This window comes from Tachyglossus aculeatus, chromosome 10, assembly GCF_015852505.1.
Source record: "Tachyglossus aculeatus isolate mTacAcu1 chromosome 10, mTacAcu1.pri, whole genome shotgun sequence".
Taxonomy (NCBI): domain Eukaryota; kingdom Metazoa; phylum Chordata; class Mammalia; order Monotremata; family Tachyglossidae; genus Tachyglossus; species Tachyglossus aculeatus.
In genome coordinates this window covers 53001690-53022758 of record NC_052075.1, presented here as the reverse complement: position 1 = coordinate 53022758, position 21069 = coordinate 53001690, and the positions used below count along the sequence as shown (strand labels likewise).

Below are 21069 nucleotides of genomic sequence, written 5' to 3'. Positions count from 1 at the left end.
CTCTCCCTTCCCCCCCGTGTCTCTCCCTTCCCCCCGTGTCTCTCCCTTTCCTCACCTTGTTTCTCCCTTTCACCCCTTGTCTCCCTCCCTTCCCCCACTTGTCTCTCCGTTTTCTCCCCATCCCTCTCCCCCCCCCCCCGCTCCCTCTTCCCTACCCCTCTTTCCTTTAACCACCCCCTCTTGCCCTACCCCAACTTTCATCCCCCCTTCCCACTGGCGTACCCCTTTCCTTCTCCCCTGCGTAACCGCCCCCCGGGCCCCAAGATGGGGTTTGTCTCGCCGAGGGCCCGGTGTTGGCTCCCGAGCCCAGCCGTTCCTCCCCCCGGGGCCCCCCCGCAGGTGTTGGTATGAATAGAATCCGGATCCACGTGCTGCCGTCGAGTCGGGGCCGCCTGACCCCCGTGCCCAGGACCCAGGAGCCCCTGTCCTGCTCATTCACCCACCGCCCGTGCTCCCAGCCCCGGCTGGAGGGCCAGGAGTTCTGCATCAAGCACATCCTCGAGGACAGAAATGCCCCCTTCAAGCAGTGCAGCTACGTCTCCACAAAGAACGGGAAGAGGTGCCCGAACGCCGCCCCCAAGCCCGAGAAGAAGGATGGGTATGGCTTCTCCCGTGGGGTTCCCGCCAGGGACGGGGGAAAGCGGTCCCTTGCCAGGGTGAAGCCGAGAGCCGGCAAGTAACTCGAGGTGGCCCGTTGCCACGTCCAAGTCGTGAGGTCATTTGGCAAATGATTTAGCCACCGTATTTGAGGGGAAAGGGTATTAGATCATCAATAGTCACACAAGCCCCCATGGATGAATTTCAGCGTCCCTCCCTGGGTACAGAGCACTGGATCCCCCAGGCCTGGAATGCCCTCCCTCCCAACATCCGCCAAGCTAGCTCTCTTCCTCCCTTCAAGGCCCTACTGAGAGCTCACCTCCTCCAGGAGGCCTTCCCACACTGAGCCCCTTCCTTCCTCTCCCCCTCATCCCCCTCTCCACCCCCCCATCTTACCTCCTTCCCTTCCCCACAGCACCTGTATATATGTTTGTACATATTTATTACTCTATTTTACTTGTACATGTCTATTCTATTTTGTTAGTATGTTTGGTTTTGTTCTGTCTCCCCCTTTTAGACTGTGAGCCCACTGTTGGGTAGGGACTGTCTCTATATGTTGCCAACTTGTACTTCCCAAAGCGCTTAGTACAGTGCTCTGCACACAGTAAGCGCTCAATAAATACGATTGATAATGATGATGATGGATAAGGGCGAGACAGAGGCCAGACACAAACTCCAGTAAGGGCAGATCTTGAGGCAGAGCAAACTTTTCCGAATTCACAGTGTATGCCCCAATGTCAGGGAGGTTGAATGGTCTCCTAGATGTGAACTCTAAGACACTGGTGGCAGTGGTCCTGCTTTGTTGGCATGATGGGAGAAGCAGCGTGGCTCAGTGGAAAGAGCCCGGCCTTTGGAGTCAGAGGTCATGGGTTCAAACCCCGGCTCTGCCACTTGTCAGCTGGGTGACTTTGGGCAAGTCACTTCACTACTCTAGGCTTCAGTTACCTCATCTGTAAAATGGGGATTAAGACTGAGCCCCCTGAGGGACAACCTGATCACCTTGTAACCTCCCCGGTGCTTAGAACTGTGCATTGCACATAGTAACTGCTATTAAATGCCATCATTATTATTATTAAATAGGACAGGCTGAATGAATGACATATATTTGTGCATATTAATCTATTCATTTTACTTGTACATATTTTATTTCTTTTATTATGTTTTGTTGTCCGACTCCTCCTTGTAGACTGTGAGCCCGCTGTTGGGTAGGGACCGTCTCTAGATGTTGCCAACTTGGACTTCCCAAGTGCTTAGTACAGTGCTCTGCACACAGGAAGCGCTCAATAAATACAATTGAAAGAAAAAAGAAAAGATAGGTCTATGGGAGCATAGCAGGGCCTGGGGAATAGAGCATTGGCCAGGGAATCAGAAGGACCTGGGCTATTATCCTGGCTTCACCACCTGTCTGTTGTATGACCTTGGGCAAATCGCTTCACTTTTCTGTGCCTCAGTTACCTCATCTCTAAAATAGAGATAAGGACTTGGCCCCATGTGGGTTATGGATTGTGTCCTTACCTAATCAGCTTGTAACTACCCCAGTGCTTAGTACAGTGCCTGGCACATAGTAAATGCTTAACGGATACCGTGAAAAAACCACAACGGTTTGGGAGTAAGGACAGCTCATCTGTGAAAAGGGAGGATAAAGTTTGTTCCACATTCCTGTTTCCTTCCTCCTTTCCCCTTCCCCTCCACCCCCAGCCCAAAGTGAAAATGCTTTGAGCATTTCAGTGGCTAGAGCACAGGCTTGGGAGTTAGAAGGTCGTGGGTTCTAATCTCATCTCTGCCTCTGTCTGCTGTGTGACCTTGGGCAAATTACTTCACTTCTGGGCCTCAGTTCCCTCATCTGTAAAATGGGGATTGAGACTGAGCCCCATGTGGGACAAGGGACTGTGTCCAACCCGATTTGCTTACATTCACCCCAGTGCTTAGAACAGTGCCTGGCACTGAGTAAGCGCTTAACAGATAGTAGTATTATTATTAAGACACCCAAGGGTATCAGCCCTCCCTGCAGTCTGAGTGCGCTTGAGATTAATTACAATTTAGGGAGTCCCCGTCCCCCCCATTCCCTGGTGTGGTTCAGGCTTTGTAAGCAGCTGGGCAGTCCACTCCACAGTCCAGTCATCAAAGGGGCTAATAACACCGCACTAGGTGAAGACAAGGCAGATGATTTTGTGGCCGAATGTATTTTCTGAACTTGTTCCAGAAACCCAAGCCAAGCATTTCCCCTTCTAGGTGGGGAAACTGAGGTGTAGGGAAGTTTGGAATAACTGAGCAGTAGGGAGATGAAATTGTTCTGCCCAAAGGGGCTGAGGGAAGCGAGGAGCTTTGGGGGTCAGGGCCTAGCCCTTCTGGTTTCCGGACCAGCGCTCTCTCCGCTGTAGTACTCATGTATGTTTCTGAATCTCTTTCTCTCAATCAGATGCATTTGATCGTTTGCCGTGTACAGAGCACTGTCGGTCAGTTGTATTTATTGAGGGCTTATCTAACAGACACATTCCCTGCCCGCCCCGAGTTTATAATCTAGAGGGGGAGACAGGCATCGATATAAATAAACGTAAGAAGTATAAATAAATGAGAAGCAGCATGGTGGAGAGGATAGGGCATGGGTTCTAATGCCGCCACTTGTCTGTGAGCCCATTTTAGACTGTGAGCCCACTGTTGGGTAGGGACTGTCTCTATATGTTGCCAACTTGTACTTCCCAAGCGCTTAGTACAGTGCTCTGCACACAGTAAGCGCTCAATAAATACGATTGATGATGATGATGCTGGGTGACCTTGGACAAGTCACTTCACTTCTCTTGGCCTCAGTTACCTCATCTGTAAAATGGGGATTGAGACTGTGCGCTCCAGGTGGGACAGGGACCGGCTCTAACCCAGTTTGCCTGTGTCTACTCCAGTGCTTAGTACGGTGCCTTGCACATAGTAAGTGCTTAACAAATACCATCACTTTTGTTATTATTATTAATATATGACAGATGTGCACATAAGTGCCATGGAGCCGGAAGCACTGTGCTAAGCGCTGGGGAGAGTATAACAGACACATTCCCTACCCACACCGAGCTGACAAGTCATTCATTGATTGTCATATTTATTGAGCGCTTACTGTGTGCAGAGCACTGTACTAAGCGCTTGGGAAGTACAAGTTGGCAACATACAGAGATGGTCCCTACCCAATAGCGGCCTCACAGTCTAGAAGGGAGAGACAGGCAACAAAACCAAGCATATTAACAAAATAAAAGAAATAGAATAAATGTGTACAAGTAAAATAGAGTAATAAATATGTACAAACATATATTCAGGTGCTGTGGGGAAGGGAAGGAGGTAAGGCAGGGGGATGGAGAGGAGAGAGTCAGGGGGTATGGCCAGTCAGGAAAATGGGCTGCAGTGACCCAGGAGCAAGACTGAGAAGGATGTTAAAAGTCGGGGAACTGATGATGTTCAGGGTGAAACACCGAACACCACCAGGATAGGGCTGAACCAGATATTTTTCCCCCCTCCCCTATCCTACTGAATTATTCACTCACTCAATCGTATTTATTGAGCACGTACTGTGTGCAGAGCACTGTACTAAGCGCTTGGGAAGTCCAAGTTGGCAACATACGGGGACGGTCCCTACCCAACAACAGGCTCACAGTCTAGAAGGGGGAGACAGACAACAAAACATGTGATTATGATACTTGCTTATTTCTCCAGTCAACGAGAGCCAGTCAGCTGATGCTTATTCCACTTCAGGGAACCATGAGCCCCAGAAGAATAATAATAATTATAATAATAGTACTTGTTAAGCACTTATTATGTGCCAAGCACTGTTCTAAGCAGTGGGGTAGATAAAAGCTAATCGGGTTGGACACAGTCCTTGTCCCCCATGGGGCTCACATGTAATCCCCATTTTCCCGGTGAGGTGACCGTGGCCCAGAGAATTGAAGTGATTTGCCCAAGGTCACACAGCAGACGTGATGGAACTGGGATTAGAACCCAGGTCCTTCCAACTCCCAGGCCTGGACTCTACCCACTATAATAACATAATAACAATAATGGCATTTATTAAGCACTTTCTATGTGCAAAGCACTATTCTAAGTGCTGGGGGAGGTTACAGGGTGATCAGGTTGCCCCACCGGGGGCTCACAGTCTTCACCCCCATTTTACAGACGAGGGAACTGAGGCCCAGAGAAGTGACTTGCCCAAAGTCACACAGCTAAGTGGCAGAAGTGGGATTTGAACCCATGACTTCTGACTCCAAAGCCCGTATTCTTTCCACTGAGCCACGCTGCTTCTCAGAGGAGCCTCCGTCCCCACCTTGGGTTTTCCCCTTGGACTCATTTCCCTCACTGTCTCTTGGGGCCGGAAGAGGAAGGAGGTAAAAAAAATTGTTAATGACCCTGAAGTTTTGTGTGTGCCTGTCGGTGTCTCAGCTGGGCGCTCCTTGAGACCAAAACATCAAAATCAGTTGAGTCATGGCAGTCCAGTTTGCATTCGCCCTTGACCAGAGTCTGGAATGAATTAGGCAGGAGGCTTTAAAGGAAATCGGAATGCTTCATCTCTTCTTGTCCCCGAGAAAGCCTAACGAAAGGGGCTTTTTTCCTCAAAAATCTCCAGTGGCTACCAATCAATCTGCGCATCAGGCAGAAACTCCTCACCCTGGGCTTCCAGGCTGTCCATCACCTGGCCCCCTCCTACCTCACCTCCCTTCTCTCCTTCTCCAGCCCAGCCCGCACCCTCCGCTCCTCCGCCGCTAATCTCCTCCCCGTACCTCGTTCTCGCCTGTCCCGCCATCGACCCCCGGCCCACGTCATCCCCCGGGCCTGGAATGCCCCCAATCCCTCTGCCCATCCGCCAAACTAGCTCTCTTCCTCCCTTCAAGGCCCTGCTGAGAGCTCACCTCCTCCAGGAGGCCTTCCCAGACTGAGCTCCTTCCCTCCTCTCCCCTTCATCCCCCTCTCCATCCCCCCCATCCTACCTCCTTCCCTTCCCCACAGCACCTGTATATATGTATATATGTTTGTACATATTTATTACTCTATTTTACTTGTACATATCTATTCTATTTATTTTATTTTGTTAGTATGTTTGGTTTTGTTCTCTGTCTCCCCCTTTTAGACTGTGAGCCCACTGTTGGGTAGGGACTGTCTCTATATGTTGCCAATTTGTACTTCCCAAGCGCTTAGTACAGTGCTCTGCACATAGTAAGCGCTCAATAAATACGATTGGTGATGAAAGGGGAATTTGTGGATGAGCATGGGCATTCCCTGGCTCCCTGGGGAGAGAGGTCTGGCATCAGTAAAGGTGAATTCTCGCGCTTTGGTGTTTGAATATGCTCAGTGCCATGGAGTAAGAGATCTAGCCCAGCACTCGTTAATGTATATGAATGTGTGCCGAGCACAGGCCCCGGAGCCAGAGGACCCGGGTTCCCATCCCAGCTCTGCTATCTGCTTGCAGTGTGACCTAGGGCAAGTCACTTCTGGCGGGGGCTCGGTTTCCTCATCTGTAAAATGGGGGTTCGATGCCTATGTAGAGAAGCAGCATGGGGGATTGGCTAGAGCACGGGCCTCAGAGTCAGAAGTTTCTAATTCCCCTGTGTGTCTGCTGTGTGACCTTGCACAAGTCACTTCACTTTTTGGTGCCTCAGCTACCTCATCTGTAAAATGGGGCTTGAGACCGTGAGCCCCATTTGGGACAGGAACTCTATCCAACCCGATTTGCTTGTATCTACCCCAGCGCTTAGTACAGTGCTTGGCACACAGGAAGGGCCTAACAAATACCGTAGTAGTCATTATTATTTTTTATTGTCCTCCCTCCCCCTTTAGACTATGAGCCCTATGTAAGAAAGAGACCATGTATGTCCTCATGGTTTTGTATCTACCTCAGAATTTGACATGGAGTAAGTGCCTAACAAATGCCACAATGATTGCTCATTGCTGTATTGTGTCCACTCTACTTGTAAATATCCTTTGACTTCCATGTTAAAAATATACAAACTCCTGGGCAGGGATTGTATCACGTCTTTATTCTGCACTGCCCAAGCGCCTCGTCTAGTGCACCCCACCAAGTAGGTGCTCAGTAAATCCTATTGCTACCCAAATTAATTGTATTTATGAACGCTTACTGTATGCAGAACACTCTAAGAGCTTGGGAGAGGACAATAAAACAGAGTTGATAGACGTGTTCCTTGCCCGCAGCAAGCTTCCAGTCAACCAACATTATGGTCACGAGGGTGTTTTTGGAAGCAGTTGGATTTTACAGTCGTTGCTGGCAAAGCAACGATCGGATGCTTGGGTCCCAGACTTCCCGTGAATTCATCCTGGGAATTTTGGAAGGCTAGAAAGTGAACGTATTGTTTTCTCCCTCTGTCCCCAGGGCATCTCTGTGTGCCGAGCACGCCCGCAGAAACGCCCTGGCTCTGCACGCCCAGATGAAGAAATCCCACCCGAGTCCAGTGGGCGAAACCCTCTTATGCCAGCTGAGCTCGTACGCCAAGTCCGAGTTGGGTTCCCAGACGCCAGAGAGCGGCCGCAGCGAGGCCAGCCGGATCCTGGGTGAGGGTCTCCTCGGGGAGCGGGGCGTTGGAGGGGCCCGGACGGTCCGCCGGCGGCTGCCGGGGCTTCCTGGGTCCTTGTCGCGGCCCAACTCGAGGGCTGGCTCCTCTCTCCGATCTTCCCTTGGTTGGGGTCCTGCCCGCGAGCAGGGGGAGCCTGACGGCCCTTTCCTCCTCCGTGCCGCAGACGAAGACAGCTGGAGCGATGGGGAACAGGAACCCGTGACCGTGGACCAGACGTGGAGAGGCGATCCTGACAGTGATGCCGACAGCATAGACAGTGACCAGGAAGACCCTCTAAAGTACGTCCCGCCTCCGTCAGTCACGGGGCGGGGGTGGGTGGGGGGCTCCTGTCGAGGGTCGCTGAGGCCGGCGGCCCACAAGTTTCCGCAGAGAACTTGGGTCCAACATCTACAGCCTCTAGTGAAAACTGTAGAGCAGCATGGCATAGTGGGTGGAGCCACTAGAAAGCCATGGGTTCTAATCCTGGCTCCGTCCCTTGTCCGCTGTGTGACCTGGGGCAAGTCACTTCACCTCTCTGGGCCTTGGTTACCTCATCTAAAATGGGGGTGAGACGCTGAGCCCCACGTGGGACTGTCCCCCAGCCCAATTTGGTTGTATCCACCCCAGCGCTTAGTACAGTTCCTGGCACATAGGAAGGGCTTAACAAATACCATTATTGTTGTTATTACTACTAAAGGGCCAGAGGGTAACTTTTTAAGCAGGTCGGGCTCTGGTGCCCTGCTCTGCTTCTGAGCCGCTTCCTCGCATCCCAAGCCAGTGGGGAACAGCCCCGCCCCAGAATCCGGGTAAATGCCCTCTCCCTCCTCCCTCCAAAGTCTGCACAACAATTAAACCCGGCCCAAACCCGGCCAACAACCTCACAGACGACAACAGTCTTTATTCCTTGGCAGGATCCTAAGTCTTGAAAGCTTTGCCGACTCAGAGAAGCTCTGCAGAGAGCAAATGAGGTAGAAGAGAGTTTTGAGCGGCAGAGCCGGGAGCCCTTTCCATACCCGTCCACTCCCCTGGTCCTGTCTGACTTCCTCCGCTCTTAACGTTTTGTCATCCGCCTCCCTATGGATTTCTCCCAGCCCCACCCTGGGGATTTACAGCAGAGACTAAAGGAAAGAGCCCAGACCTGGGAGTTGTGACCCAGCTTCTAATCCCAGCTCTTTCGCTTGCTGCGATGACATGAGGTGAGTAGAGGAGCAGCGTGGCTCCGTGGAAAGAGCCTGAGGTCATGAGTTCAAATCCTGCCTCTGCCAATTGTCAGCTGTGTGACTTTGGGCAAGTCACTTAATTTCTCTGTGCCTGTCAACTCATCTGAAAAATGGGGATTAAGACTGTGAGCCCCCCATGGGACAACCTGATCACCTTGTGACCCCCCCAGCGCTTAGAACAGTGCTTTGCACATAGTAAGTGCTTAATAAATGCCATTATTAGTATTATTCTCTTCTGGGTCTGTTTTCCTCACCCATAAAATGGGGATGAAAGAACATCTTGCCCTCACTCTTTGACAGGGAGTTCTCATGGTATGGGGATCGTGTCCGACTTGATTATGTTGTGTTTGCCCTGGTACTTAGCACAGTGCATACAACATAGTAAATTCTCAATAAATACCATTATTATTATTCTTCCAGAATTACTATGGGAACCTTAAGACTTGGCCAAATAAAATGCCAGTATTTAGGCTTATCTTATTATTTTGATGCCTCACTCTAATAATAATAACAATACTGATATTTGTTAAGCGCTCACTATGTGCCAACCACTATTCTAAGCACTGGAGAGGTTACAAGGTGATCAGGTTGTCCTGCGTGGGGCTCACACAGTCTTAATCCCCATTTTACAGATGAGGTAACAGACGCAGAGAAGTGACTTGCCTAAGGTCACACAGCTGGTAAGTGGCGGAGCCGGGATTAGAACCCATGACCTCCGCCTCTACCTTCAAGAGGCCACAGGCCCAGCTTGCTCTGCGTCACCGTCCTCCCAAGAACTGACTCGAGTCCGTCTTGCAGACATGCCGGCGTCTACACGGCGGAGGAGGTGGCCCTGATCATGCGTGAGAAGCTGATCCGCCTCCAGTCTCTGTACATCGACCAGTTCAAACGGCTGCAGCACCTGCTGAAGGAGAAGAAGCGCCGCTACCTGCACAGCCGCAAGGCAGAGCACGAAGCCCTAGGCAAGTAGGGGCCCGGCCCCGCCTCGTCCGTCCATCCGTCCGTCCGGGGGAGAGAGAGCGTCTGGCGGCCACCGGCCCCCCCCGGGCCGGCGCCAAGCCGACCGGGCCTCTTCTCTCCGGGCTGTCGTGACTCTCCAGGTAGCAGCCTCCTGACGGGCCCCGAGGGCCTTCTGTCCAAGGAGCGGGAGAACCTGAAGCAGCTCAAGTGCCTGCGGCGGTACCGTCAGCGCTACGGCGTGGAGGCCCTCCTCCACCGGCAGCTGAAGGAGCGCAGGATGCTGGCCACGGACGGGGCGGCCCAGCAGGTACGGCGCCGGGCCCGGCCGGTTCGCGATCGGCTGCCTGGCCCTGGGACTCAATCAATCAATCAATCGTATTTATTGAGCGCTTACTATGTGCAGAGCACTGTACTAAGCGCTTGGGAAGTACAAATTGGCATCACATAGAAACAGTCCCCAACAGTGGGCTCACAGTCTAAAAGGGGGAGACAGAGAACAGAACCAAACATACCAACAAAATAAAATAAGTAGGATAGAAATGTACAAGTAAAATAAATAAATGAATAAATAAATAGAGTAATAAATATGTACAACCATATATACATATATGCAGGTGCTGTGGGGAAGGGAAGGAGGTAAGACGGGGGGATGGAGAGGGGGGGACTCGTTCCCCGTTACCCGCTTCCCGAGCTTCGGCGGGAAACGCCCTGAGGGACCGGCATTAATTTTCACTTAAGGGTGACCCAGTTGAGAATCGCACCCCCGAGGGCGGCTCCACGGGCAATTAAAACAGGATGGCTGGCGTGGCCCCCGGAGAGAACCCCAGTGGCTGAGGGGGCACCGTGTCGGGTGCGGAGGATGATGCCGGTTTTGTTTTTGTGGTATCTGTTAAGCGCTTACTGCGTGCTAAGCGCTGGAATAGACTCGAGATATTCGGGCCGGCCACGGTCCCTACCCCACCCAGGGTGCCCAGGCTAAAGGGAGAGGGGAACGGGTCGTTTTTAGGCCCCACTCTTGGTTAATTTTGCCTCAGTGACTAGTGTCTTTCCTCAATCAATCAGTTGCTCAATGGTATTTATTGAGTGCTTACTGTGGGCAGAGCACTCTTCTAAGCCCTTGGGAAGTAGTCACATTCCCAGCCCACGACGAAGTTCAAAATTGAGCAATCTCTCGGTTTGGAGGATGGGTTGCTGACTCACTTTTGACTCCTCCTCGGCCTCTTCGTTGCAGCCGCTTGGGGTAGTTAGTCTACCTGGGAACCGGGGCCCCCAAGGACGAACGTTCAGCCATCCATTCCCCAGAGGCAGGGCTGGGGCCGGCTAACGACTGTGCCCTCTCAAGGGCTTTGCCCAGAGTCCCACAGTCAGGAAGACCGACTGATCGACAGATTCCGGATTGACCTCATCGGAGGGTTCGGAGGCCCTTCGACTCTTAGCGGTCGTGATCCCTCCCTGGCCGGGGAGCCGAGGTCACTGACCTGTTGGCGATCTTCATCTTGTCTTAGTGGATAGAGCGCTGGGGGTCAGAAAGTCATGGGTTCTAGTCCTGGCTCTGCCACGTCTACCGTGAAACCTTGGGCAAATAACTTTGCTTTTCTGGGCCTCAGTTACCTCACCTGGAAAGTGGGGATTAAGAATGTGAGCCCCATGTGGGGCAGGGACTGTGTCCAACCTAAATTGTATCCACCCCAGGGGTTAGAACAGTGCTTGGCATATAGTAAGCGCGTAACAAGTACCATGATTATTATTATCATCTCAGGCTCACACCACCCGATCCAGCCAGAGGTGCTTGGCCTTCGTGGATGACATTCGCTGCTCCAATCCATCTCTCCCGATGACCAGACACTGCTTGAACCGTATCCTTCCTCATATCGGGTCTCTCCGGTCCAACTCCCCCGGGGCGGCTGCAGTAGCGCTCCACCCCTGCCCCCCACCGGCCCTGAATCAAGGCCGGCGGTTTGATGGAGCCGCCGGTTTCAAACAGGAGCCTAAAGAAACATCTTCCTCTGGTCTGTTGGCTGTCCTAGTCCCCGAGCGGGGGGCGGCCAATTCGTTTGGAAGACACAGCCCGGTTTCAGGAGGCGGCTTTGGATAGTCGAGCGTATTGGCAGAGGGAGGGCGAGAGTCATTCATTTGGTTGTACTTATTGAGCACTTACTGGGTGCAGAGCACTGTACTAAGCCCTACTGAGAGCTCACCTCCTCCAGGAGGCCTTCCCAGACTGAGACCCTTCCTTCCCCTCCCCATCCGCCCCCGCCTTACCTCCTTCCTCTCCCCGCAGCTCCTGTATATATGTTTGTACGTATTTATAATTCTGTTTTATTTGTATATATTCTATTTTATTTTGTTAATATGTTTTGTTCTCTGTCTCCCCCTTCTAGACTGTGAGCCCACTGTTGGGTAGGGACCGTCTCTAGATGTTGCCGACTTGGACTTCCCAAGCGCTTAGTACAGTGCTCTGCACACAGTAAGCGCTCAATAAATATGATTGAATGAATGCTTGGGAATAGAAGAAACATATAAGCGAGAGGCCCCTGATAGGTCACCTGCCTCCCTACGGGCCTTGCTAATGCTGCTTCCACCCACTTCGGGGGAAGGATTGGCAGACACGGAAGGGGCGTATTGTGAGGGTCTCGGTCCGGAGAAGCGGCCGTGGTCCAGCGACGCGGCCCAGACTAGCGGGAGCCTCGTTAGTCGCCCCCATCTTGGCTTCCCCTCCCCAACTGGTTCCCGTTCCGGGCCCGGTGAGGCGTAGGGCTGCCGGCGGGGAGCCTCTCGAACTCCTGTCCTTCCGGCGGGGTTCCTGTAGTTCCCTTGACCGGCTCTCCGCAGATATCTGTCAGGACACCAACCAGGTTCTCTTCAAGTGGTGCCAGGGCTCGGAGGCGGCGCCCTGCAACAAGCCGGTTCCGGTCAGCCTGTCGGAGGACCCCTGCTGCCCCCTGCATTTCCAGCTGCCCCCGCCGATGTACAAGCCTGAGGAGAGCCTGTCCGTGTCGGAGGAGCTGGGGGGCGTCCCCGTGGATCTGTACCTGAGCGCCGCGGAGCTGCAGCCCTCCGAGAGCTTACCCCTGGAGTTCAGCGACGTAAGTCCCAGAAGCCGCCGGGGCCCCCCCCGGCAGCCTCAGGCACGCAGATCTTTGATTCTCCCCTCGGCTGCACTCTTCCTTGAGGATCTCCCTGGGGGCTGAGTCGAGCTCAAGTCGTTTCAGTCTTCTTGTAGGACCGAGAGAAGAGCAGGGCGATGGCTGTCAGCCGCTCCCGGCAGGGGCAACGAGACTCAACGCAAGGCCAAAGGCCTAGGCACTTTTCTGGGACTTGTAGGGAAATAGTTAAAGGCTGTGCGCCCACCAGGGCTTCACACCCAGAGAGGATGGCCCAGTAGATAGAGCACAGGACTGGGAGTCTGAAGGTCAAAAGTTCTAGTCCCGGCTCCGCTACTCGTCTGCTGTGTGACCTCGGGCAAGTCACCTCACTTCTCTGGGCCTCAGTTCCCTCACTTGTGAAATGGAGGTTGAGACGGTGAGCCCCATGTGGGACCAGGGACTGTGTCCAACCTGATGACCTTGTGTCTGCCCCGGCGCTTAGAACAGTGCCTGGCACATAGTAAGCGCTTAACAAATACCGTCATTATGAATATTATTTCTGGGGCAGGACGGTGTGACTTTGTGGGCCGGGGACTTGCGCAGATACCCTGACTGCGGCCTTTGGTATCGGGAGCCGGAAGCTCCCTGGGGCCCGAGTGGAAAAGCGGTGAGGTGGGCAGGGCGCTGGGCTCAGCTTAGCGATCGAGCCAGAACAGGGCAGGGTGAAAAGGGTAATAATGGTATTTGTTAAGCGCTTACTATGTGTCAGGCACTGTACTAAGTGCTGGGGTGGATACAGGCAAATCAAGTTGGACGCTCCCTGTCCCATGTGGGGCTCACGGTCTCGGTCCCCGTTTTACAGGAGAGGTAACTGACGCACAGAGAACTGAAGTAACTTGCCCAAGGTCCCTCAGCAGAGAAGTGGTGGACCCAGGATCAGAACCCATGACCTGCGGACTTCCAGGCCCGTGGTGGGTGGGCTGAAGGCCGGCCATGATGGGGCGGGGGGGGGGGTCCCACAGCTCAAGCCAGTATGGGTTGAGCTCCCGAGGCCAGCTTTCCGTTCGGGGCCGGGCATTGGATTGGCCACGGAGGGGAGGGAGTGACTATTTGGGGAGGGCGGGAGGGTGTCTCACTGGAGGGCTGGGTGGAGACCTGGGACTGTAGGCATGGGAGGGGGGAAGAAGGCCGAAGAGAGTTCATGAAGACAAGAGTCTAGAATTAAGGCAGTTTGAATGTGAAGGAAGGGAGGCCCCCCCCAAGCACCCCTACGTTTCCTCTGTCGTAGCTGAGGGCCCAGCTAGAAAGACCGGGTTGAAACTTCAGAGGGCACTTCAGCAGCAGAAAATGTTTGCTGAGCTAGGTGCATTTTCCAAATTAGATGTGACCTCTATGGGGAGGGGTGGGCAGCAGGCTCCAGGTCATTTAGGGTGCCGAGAGTGACCGTCTGTCCCTGGTGTAGTGGATAGAATACAGGTCTACGAGTCAGGAGGTCCTGGGTTCTAATTCCGGCTCCTCCTCTTGTCCGCTCTGTGACCTTGGGTATGTCACTTCACTTCTCCCTGCCTCGGGTACCTCATCTGTTAAATGGGGATTGAGATTGGGAGCTCCACGTGGGACAGGGACTGTGTCCAACCTGATCTGCTTGTATTCCCCCCGTTGTTGGGTAGGGACCGTCTCTGTATGTTGCCAACTTGTACTTCCCAAGCACTTAGTACAGTGCTCTGCACACAGTAAGCGCTCAATAAATACGATTGAATGAATCCCCCCCCACCCCCCCCACCCAGTTTAGTACAGTGCCTGGCACGTAGTAAGCACTACGTGCTTATTATGTGGGTGGGGTGAGCTGTGATCTTGGGATCGCCAGGACACCTCCCTCCAGAGGACGCTGGGAGGGAGCGACTCCCAGAGTCACTGGCTCCATTCCGGGGATTTGATCACGGCTGTCTCTGGTACCAGAAAGCCTGGAGGTGAATTGGGAACCTTCCCCGTCCAGTGTCCCTTCTTCCACTTTCCCTGGGAAGAGGGGAGCCCTGCCCCGCCGCTTGCTTTGGGCTGAGAAAGTCAAACCAAACCACCTTGAAGATGGGCTGTTGTTCCTTTGTTTCCTGTTTTGAACCGAGTTACCGGGCTCTGCTCCTTTGTCGCTGTTGAGTCAGTTTGAGATTCAAGCTCTGGGGGTCTTTTTTGAAGGGGTTTTGGTCTCCTGGAGGGGCCCCACCCTGCGGCTCTTATCCTGCTCCTTGAATGGCATCTCGGAGCATCTCTGTTGAAACCAAGAGGGTCTTTGGAGATGGGATCCTCTGGAAATTAGTCTTCCTCCCCCAGAGGAGCTTGGAGCAGTGCATGGCACATAGTAAGTGCTAAGCAAATCCCATCATTTTTAACAAATACCCGGGGGATGGGAGGACGGGGCCGCTCAGCCAGGCACTGGGGCTTTTCTTGGCCACTCGCCCTCAGCCTGGGGCCCGACGGGCCTGGCTTAGTCCGCGGAGCCGCTATCCTCCCGGCCCCACCCCGGGACTGACGTCCCGTCTGCTCCTCTGGCTTCTGTTTACCCCTCTGCTCTGCCGGCCAGATGGCCGGTCGGCTGGCTGGTTAGCGAGACCAGCAGCCGCCCAGCAGGCCTGCGTCCAGGCAGCCTATTGTTATCGGTCAGGCGATGAGGTGATGAGCCCGGCCTGGGCTCCGTTGGCAGGCGTGACCTGGGCCGGCCCTTTGGGCACAGGAAAAGCTGAAGCTGCCTCTTCACCCCGGTGTCGGCTCCTTACCGGGCCTCGCCTCACTGTTCTGTTAGCCGCCCGAGGGGCTGTTGGGGTAGGATCTGCGGGGTCACGCGGAACGCCGGCAGTGGTGGGGCCCGGCTCCGAGACGGGGACTTGAGAGATGACTTCTGACCTTGGCAGAAGTGGGTTGCCTAGGGGGATACGGACCAAGATACAGGACTGTCCCGGTGGAGTCGGCTAGCTGCCGACACGGCACCCCTGGTGTGGCAGTGGCGGGGAGTGGGGGGTCTTGACCAAATCATCTGAAGCAAAAGACCCTCCTCCCTTGTTCCCCACGGGGGCATTAACTCCCATACCTGCCCCAGCTTTCCGACGACACTGAGGGCTTCCAACCGGGGCCGAAAAGACCCAAAGTGACGGCATCCGGCGGCTTGGCTCCAGGCCCTGGTTCCCCGTAAAAGGTTGGCCGCCCCCAGACTCCCAACAGCAGCTGCGTGGGGAGTCCCGCTGACGGGCTGCTGCCTGGTGTCTCCTTCCCCCAAGGACCTGGACGTGGTGGGGGACGGGCTGCAGTGCCCTCCATCTCCCCTGCTCTTCGACCCTTCTCTGTCCCTCGAGGAGCGCTCCATCCGCGACGTCAGCGAGGCCCCAGGAGACATCCTGGCTAGCGAGGATCCCCCGCGGCCGGGCGGCGGAGGGTTTGCCTCCGCTCACTGCGGACCTCTGGGAGGACTGGCGGCTCCCCAGGTAATGCGGGCGTCAGGGGAACCGGAGCTGGGGCGGGGCGTGGGGGGTGGCGGTATTCCCTGGACTTTAGGACGGAGGCAGAAAGACTCATTAACGGGACTGGGGTACCAGGAGAGCAGAGGAGGCCGCGTGGCCTAGTGGCTTTTAGACTGTGAGCCCACTGTTGGGTAGGGACTGTCTCTATATGTTGCCAATTTGTGCTTAGCACAGTGCTCTGCACATAGTAAGCGCTCAATAAATATGATTGATTGGTTGATTGATTGAAAACAGCCCGAGCTGTGGAGTCGGAGGACCTGGGTTCCAGTGCCGGCTCTGCCACTTGTCCACTGTGTGACCTTAATAATAATGATGGCGTTTGTTAAGCGCTTACTATGTGCAAAGCACTGTTCTAAGCACTGGGGGGGGATACAAGGTGATCAGGTTGTCCCACGTGGGGCTTACAGTCATCATCCCCGTTTTACAGGTGAGGTAACTGAGGCTCCGAGAAGTTAAGTGACTTGCCCCAGGTCACACAGCAGACATATGGCAGAGCCGGGACTCGAACCCATGACCTCTGACTCCAAAGCCCGGGCTCTTTCCGCCGAGCCACGCTGCTTCTCCTGGGCAAGGGAACTCGCTTCTCTGGCCTCAGTTCCCGCATCTGTAAAATGGGGACTATATCCTCTTTCCTACTTAGACTGGCAGCCCATGTGGAACAGGGGCCGTGTCCCACCTTTCTATTACGTTCCTTCATGAGGGCTTAGTGCGGTGCTTGGCGCAAAGTAAGCACTAACCAAGTACCGTTTTTTTGGTGGCATGAGATAGTGTCCTACTTTGATTCTCCCCGCTCCCAGTCTGGGGTCATCATCAATCGTATTTATTGAGCGCTTACTGTGTGCAGAGCACTGTACTAAGCGCTTGGGAAGTACAAATTGGCAACATATAGAGACAGTACACACAAATGCACCACTCCAACCTCACAACTGAGCTTCGGGAAGGGAAGGGGCGGGACCCGGGCCCTGAATCAAGACCAGTGGCCTGCTGTGGCCATTGGTTTCAAGCAGGAGCCTAAAGAAAGCAACGGCTCCCTGTGGTCTGTGGCTACTTGAGACCCCCCCCAGCAGGGAGTGGCCTGTTCAACTGGGAGAAACGGTGGGTGGTGGTGGGGAAACGGAGGCAGCATCAGCTTGGGGGAATGGGAGCCTTCAGCTGCTGCAAGGGTGACCACAGAGAGCAGCGGGCAAGGGTGACCAGGGCCTGCCTCTCCTCCACAGCAGACCCGAAAGCCGGGAGAAGCCGTGGGTCCCGCGTCGCTTCCCGGAAGCCGAGCGGCTGCTGCCCAAGGAAAGTCGGAGCCCTCTTCTCTACGCTGCTCGTAGCCTTTGGGGGAGCTGACCTGACTCTGGTGGACCCCTGTCCCGTCCCCCTGGGGCAACAGTGGTGCCAACTTCCCAATACAGAATCAGCCTGGGGCCCTGTCCTTGGGCTGCGGGCCTGTCTGCGTTGTTGGTCAGGGCCACTGAGGCACGAGGGGCGGCCGCCTGGAAGAGCTGGAGAAACGTGAGAGGGATGCCCTCGCCGCCCCTCCCCCCGGTCCCTAACAAAGAGGGAACCGTCTGCCTTGCACCACGTGCTGCCCATGCTTGGAAAAGTGGCCGGGCACAGGATCCCAGCTGCCCAAGTCGGGAGGAGGCCTTTCATTCCGGATGCAAAGTAAAACAGGCAATAAACCTTCGCTGAAAGGAGAGGAGTGTGTTTGGGAGTCCTGCCTGCCCCGTCCCCCCCGAACCTTCTCCCCCGAGGTACTCCGAGTTGGTGCAAGGGGTTTGGAGCTGTCACAGGCCCACATCAGGGTGAGGGGTCCCCCAATCCTTAGCGGGCGCTCCAGTCTCTAGCACAGGGCAGGTCACTTCACTTCTCTGTGCCTCAGTTCCCTCATCTGTAAAATGAGGATTGACTGTGAGCCCCCGGTGGGACAACCTGATCACCTTGTATCCTTTCCAGCGCTTAGAACAGTGCTTTGCACATAGTAAGCGCTTAAATGCCATTATTATTATGCAGCGTGGCCCAGTGGAAAGAGCACAGACTTTGGAGTCAGAGGTCATGGGTTCAAATCCCGGCTCTGCCAATTGTCAGCTGTGTGACTTTGGGCAAGTCACTTCACTTCTCTGGGCCTCAGTTCCCTCATCTGTAAAATGATTAAGACTGTGAGCCCCCTGTGGGATGACCTGATCACCTTGTGACCTCCCCAGCGCTTAGAACAGTGCTTTGCACATAGTAAGCGCTTAACAAATGCCATCATTATTATTACTATTGTTATTATTGGCATGGGGGCGGGTGGGGTGTGGGCAATGTAGCTGTTGAGTTGCGGGCGTCGGAGCCACCGCCGTCTTGCTCGTGTCGGCCAGGATCGGAAAGGACTCCCTGGACCAAAGGGGAAGCGTGGAGGTCTCCCAGGCTGCCCTACCAGGGTGACCTCACCAAGCCTGTACCCCGGGGGAGAAAATGGAAGCAGCAAGGAGTGGCTTTTTATCTGGGACTGTTGTTTCCCACCCAGGTTGCTGGGGAGTGGTTGTAGTGTAGCTGGGGAGGAGAAGTCCTATAGTGGGGTGGGTCAGATGGAGGGGGCAGGAGGCCCGGCGGCATATGTTGCCATCTTGTACTTGCCAAGCGCTTAGTACAGTGCTCTGCACACAGTAAGCGCTCAATAAATATGATTGATAGACTGTCTGGGTGGCAGCCGACAGTCTCCTCTTGTGACCTCGATCCTCCTGGGGCTGGCTTGTAAGGCAAGTTGGCTGCCACCCTGGGGCCACCGGGGTCTTCCCTCCCCAAATGCGGCCCAACCTCAACTCCAGGTGATCCGGAGGGAGCCCAGCCTGGAATCTCAGAGCCACCCACCCCCTCGCTGGCCCCTTAACAGCCAGTCCAGCCTCGAACTGAATTACCGTGCCCTTTTCTGCCTCCCCCATAGGTCACCCCCGACCCCAGCCCCTCCCCTGCGGGGGAACATCTGTCTGACGCCTGCTACTGACCTCTGAGGCCCAGCCCTGTGCTTGGACAATGGAGGAGGCAAGGCAGATGGAGTCAACGGGCCTCCTGGAGCCCCGGATCTAATGTCAGGGTGGGCATGAGTGAAAGTAGAGTAGAATTTATTGAACCTTCAAAAAAAAAAGCGCAAGAATGAAACATGTGTAGGAGAGGAGATGGGTAAGGAGCCCAGAGTTGGGACATCAATACCAGAGGTGACAGCTTCTGGACAGGAAAAAGTGACTCAGTGGAAAGAGCCCGGGATTTGGAGTCAGCGGTCTCAGGTTCAAACCCCGGCTCTGCCACTTGTCAGCTGTGTGACTCTAGGCAAGTCACTTCACTTCTCTGGGCCTCAGTAACCTCATCTGTAAAGTGGGATTAAAACTGTGAGCCCCCCCCGTGGGACAACCTGATCACCTTGTCACCTCCCCAGTGCTTAGAACAGTGCTTTGCACATAGTAAGCACTTAATAAATGCCATCATTATTATTATTATTAGAGAGGTGTTCTGGGGGAGGCAGAAGGACCTGATTGAATGCACACTGAGCAGGGAGCACTGTACTAGAGAAGCAGCGTGGCTCAGTGGAAAGAGCCCAGGCTTTGGAGGCGGAGGTCATGGGTTCAAATCCCTGCTCTGCTGATTGTCAGCTGTGTGAGCAAGTCACCTAACTTCTCTGGGCCCCAGTTCCCTCATCTGTAAAATGGGGGTGAAGACTGAGCCCCCATGTGGGACAATCTGATCACCTTGTATCCCCCCAGCGCTATGTACTTAGCACATAGTAAGCGCTTAACAAAGACCATCATTGGGAGGGGGAGTGCCGTGGAGCGGAGACATTCCCTGTCCTTGAGTATCTTGCTGAGGCAGACACCACTAAAATTAGTTCTGGCGAGAGGGACACCCCCCGAGGGTTGTTAATTCACTGGGCCTGGTGGATGATGCAGAGGATGGGTTGGGCGTACGCCAGGGCCAGAAATCATGCGCAGAGGGGTCAGGGAGACTGCTGCCACCCCAAACTGGCCCTCGTAAGGGGATGATGGAAAGCAGCCAACTTTACCCCTGGTTCCTGGCACTCCAGAGTGCCATCTTGGGTGCGAATGCTGCCAGCCACACGTCAAACTCCTCAGCTGGACCCCCGCCTCCCCCAGAGAGAAGTGGGGCAGCTGTGCTCACGGGGAGACGGCTGAGGCAGCTGTGTCCCATGACAAAACTGGGGTAACTGGGCCTACTTGGACAGACTGGGAGGGAGCTGGCACAGCTGGACGCCCCAGGAGAGAACTAGGGAAGTTGCACCTGTTGGGACAGCACTCAATAAATCGTCATCATCTATCGTATTTATTGAGTGCTTACTATGTGCAGAGCACTGTACTAAGCGCTTGGGAAGTACAAATTGGCAACATATAGAGACAGTCCCTACCCCACAGTGGGCTCACAGTCTAAAAGGGGTTAGAGCTAATACCATCCATTAGCTCTAACCCTCCCCCGCACCAGGCCAGGCTAAAGCTCGGTCATGATTTTGATGCTTCTATCTCATATAATAATAACGCTAATGGCATTTATTAAGCGCTTACTAGGTGCAAAGCACTGTTCTAAGCGCTGGGGAGGTTACAAGGTGATCAGGTTGTCCCACGGTCTTTAATCCCCATTTTACAGATGAGGGAACTGAGGCCCAGAGAAGTGAATTGACTTGCCCAAAGTCACACAGCTGACAATTGGCAGAGCTGGGATTTGAACCCACGACCTCTGACTCCAAAGCCTGGGCTCTTTCCGCTAAGCCACGCTGCTTCTCCCATCTTGGCCAGCCCCTCCCAACCTTTTTTTAAAATGATATATTTTAAGCACTTTCTACGTGCCAGGCACTGTACTAAGCGCTGGGGTAGATACTAATCAGGTGGGACACAGTCCATGTCCCACAAGGGGTTCACAGCTATAATCCCCGTTTTCCAGATGAGGTAACTGCGGCACAGAGAAGTGAAGTGACTTGCCCAAGATCGCACAGCAGACAAGAGGCAGAGCTGGGATGAGAACCCAGGTCCTTCTGACAACCAGGCCTGGGTTCTAGCCATTAGGCGTTTAGGATAGTACTTTGCATATAGTAAGCGCTTAATAAACGCCATCATTATCATTATATATTGCTGTGCCTGAGTCATAACCCTTCTCTTCCCCACCTTCCTTATCTGCTTCTCCCGTA

At 54.2% G+C, this 21069-nt stretch overlaps 1 protein-coding gene and 2 non-coding genes across 4 annotated transcripts; all 3 read left to right on the top strand.

Annotated features, from left to right (window-relative positions):
* Positions 1–256: 256 nt before the first annotated feature.
* On the top strand, positions 257–17598 carry KANSL2 (KAT8 regulatory NSL complex subunit 2). Of its 2 annotated transcripts, none has more exons than XM_038753061.1 (9): positions 257–598; positions 6953–7131; positions 7318–7432; positions 9152–9315; positions 9454–9620; positions 11073–11169; positions 12146–12399; positions 15669–15872; positions 17129–17598. In XM_038753061.1, the coding sequence occupies exons 1-9, from the start codon at positions 348–350 to the stop codon at positions 17228–17230; spliced, it is 1533 nt and encodes a 510-aa protein (XP_038608989.1). In that variant the 5' UTR covers positions 257–347; the 3' UTR covers positions 17231–17598. The 2 variants fall into 2 exon arrangements, with proteins under 2 accessions (XP_038608989.1, XP_038608988.1); XM_038753060.1 differs by having other exon boundaries at positions 17126–17598.
* Positions 11247–11382, top strand: LOC119933910. The gene has a single exon (XR_005452776.1). It is a non-coding gene; the product is annotated as a small nucleolar RNA SNORA2/SNORA34 family (small nucleolar RNA).
* On the top strand, positions 16865–17006 carry LOC119933911. The gene has a single exon (XR_005452777.1). It is a non-coding gene; the product is annotated as a small nucleolar RNA SNORA2/SNORA34 family (small nucleolar RNA).
* Positions 17599–21069: the final 3471 nt, after the last annotated feature.

Excerpts from the sequence above, each read along its gene's own strand:
- KANSL2 (XM_038753060.1), top strand. The coding sequence starts at position 348 with ATGAATAGAATCCGGATCCACGTGCTGCCGTCGAGTCGGGGCCGCCTG. Across the intron at positions 7,132-7,317 it reads CGAGGCCAGCCGGATCCTGG|ACGAAGACAGCTGGAGCGAT; the intron begins GTGAGGGTCTCC and ends TCCGTGCCGCAG. Across the intron at positions 9,621-11,072 it reads CGGACGGGGCGGCCCAGCAG|GCTCACACCACCCGATCCAG; the intron begins GTACGGCGCCGG and ends TTATCATCTCAG.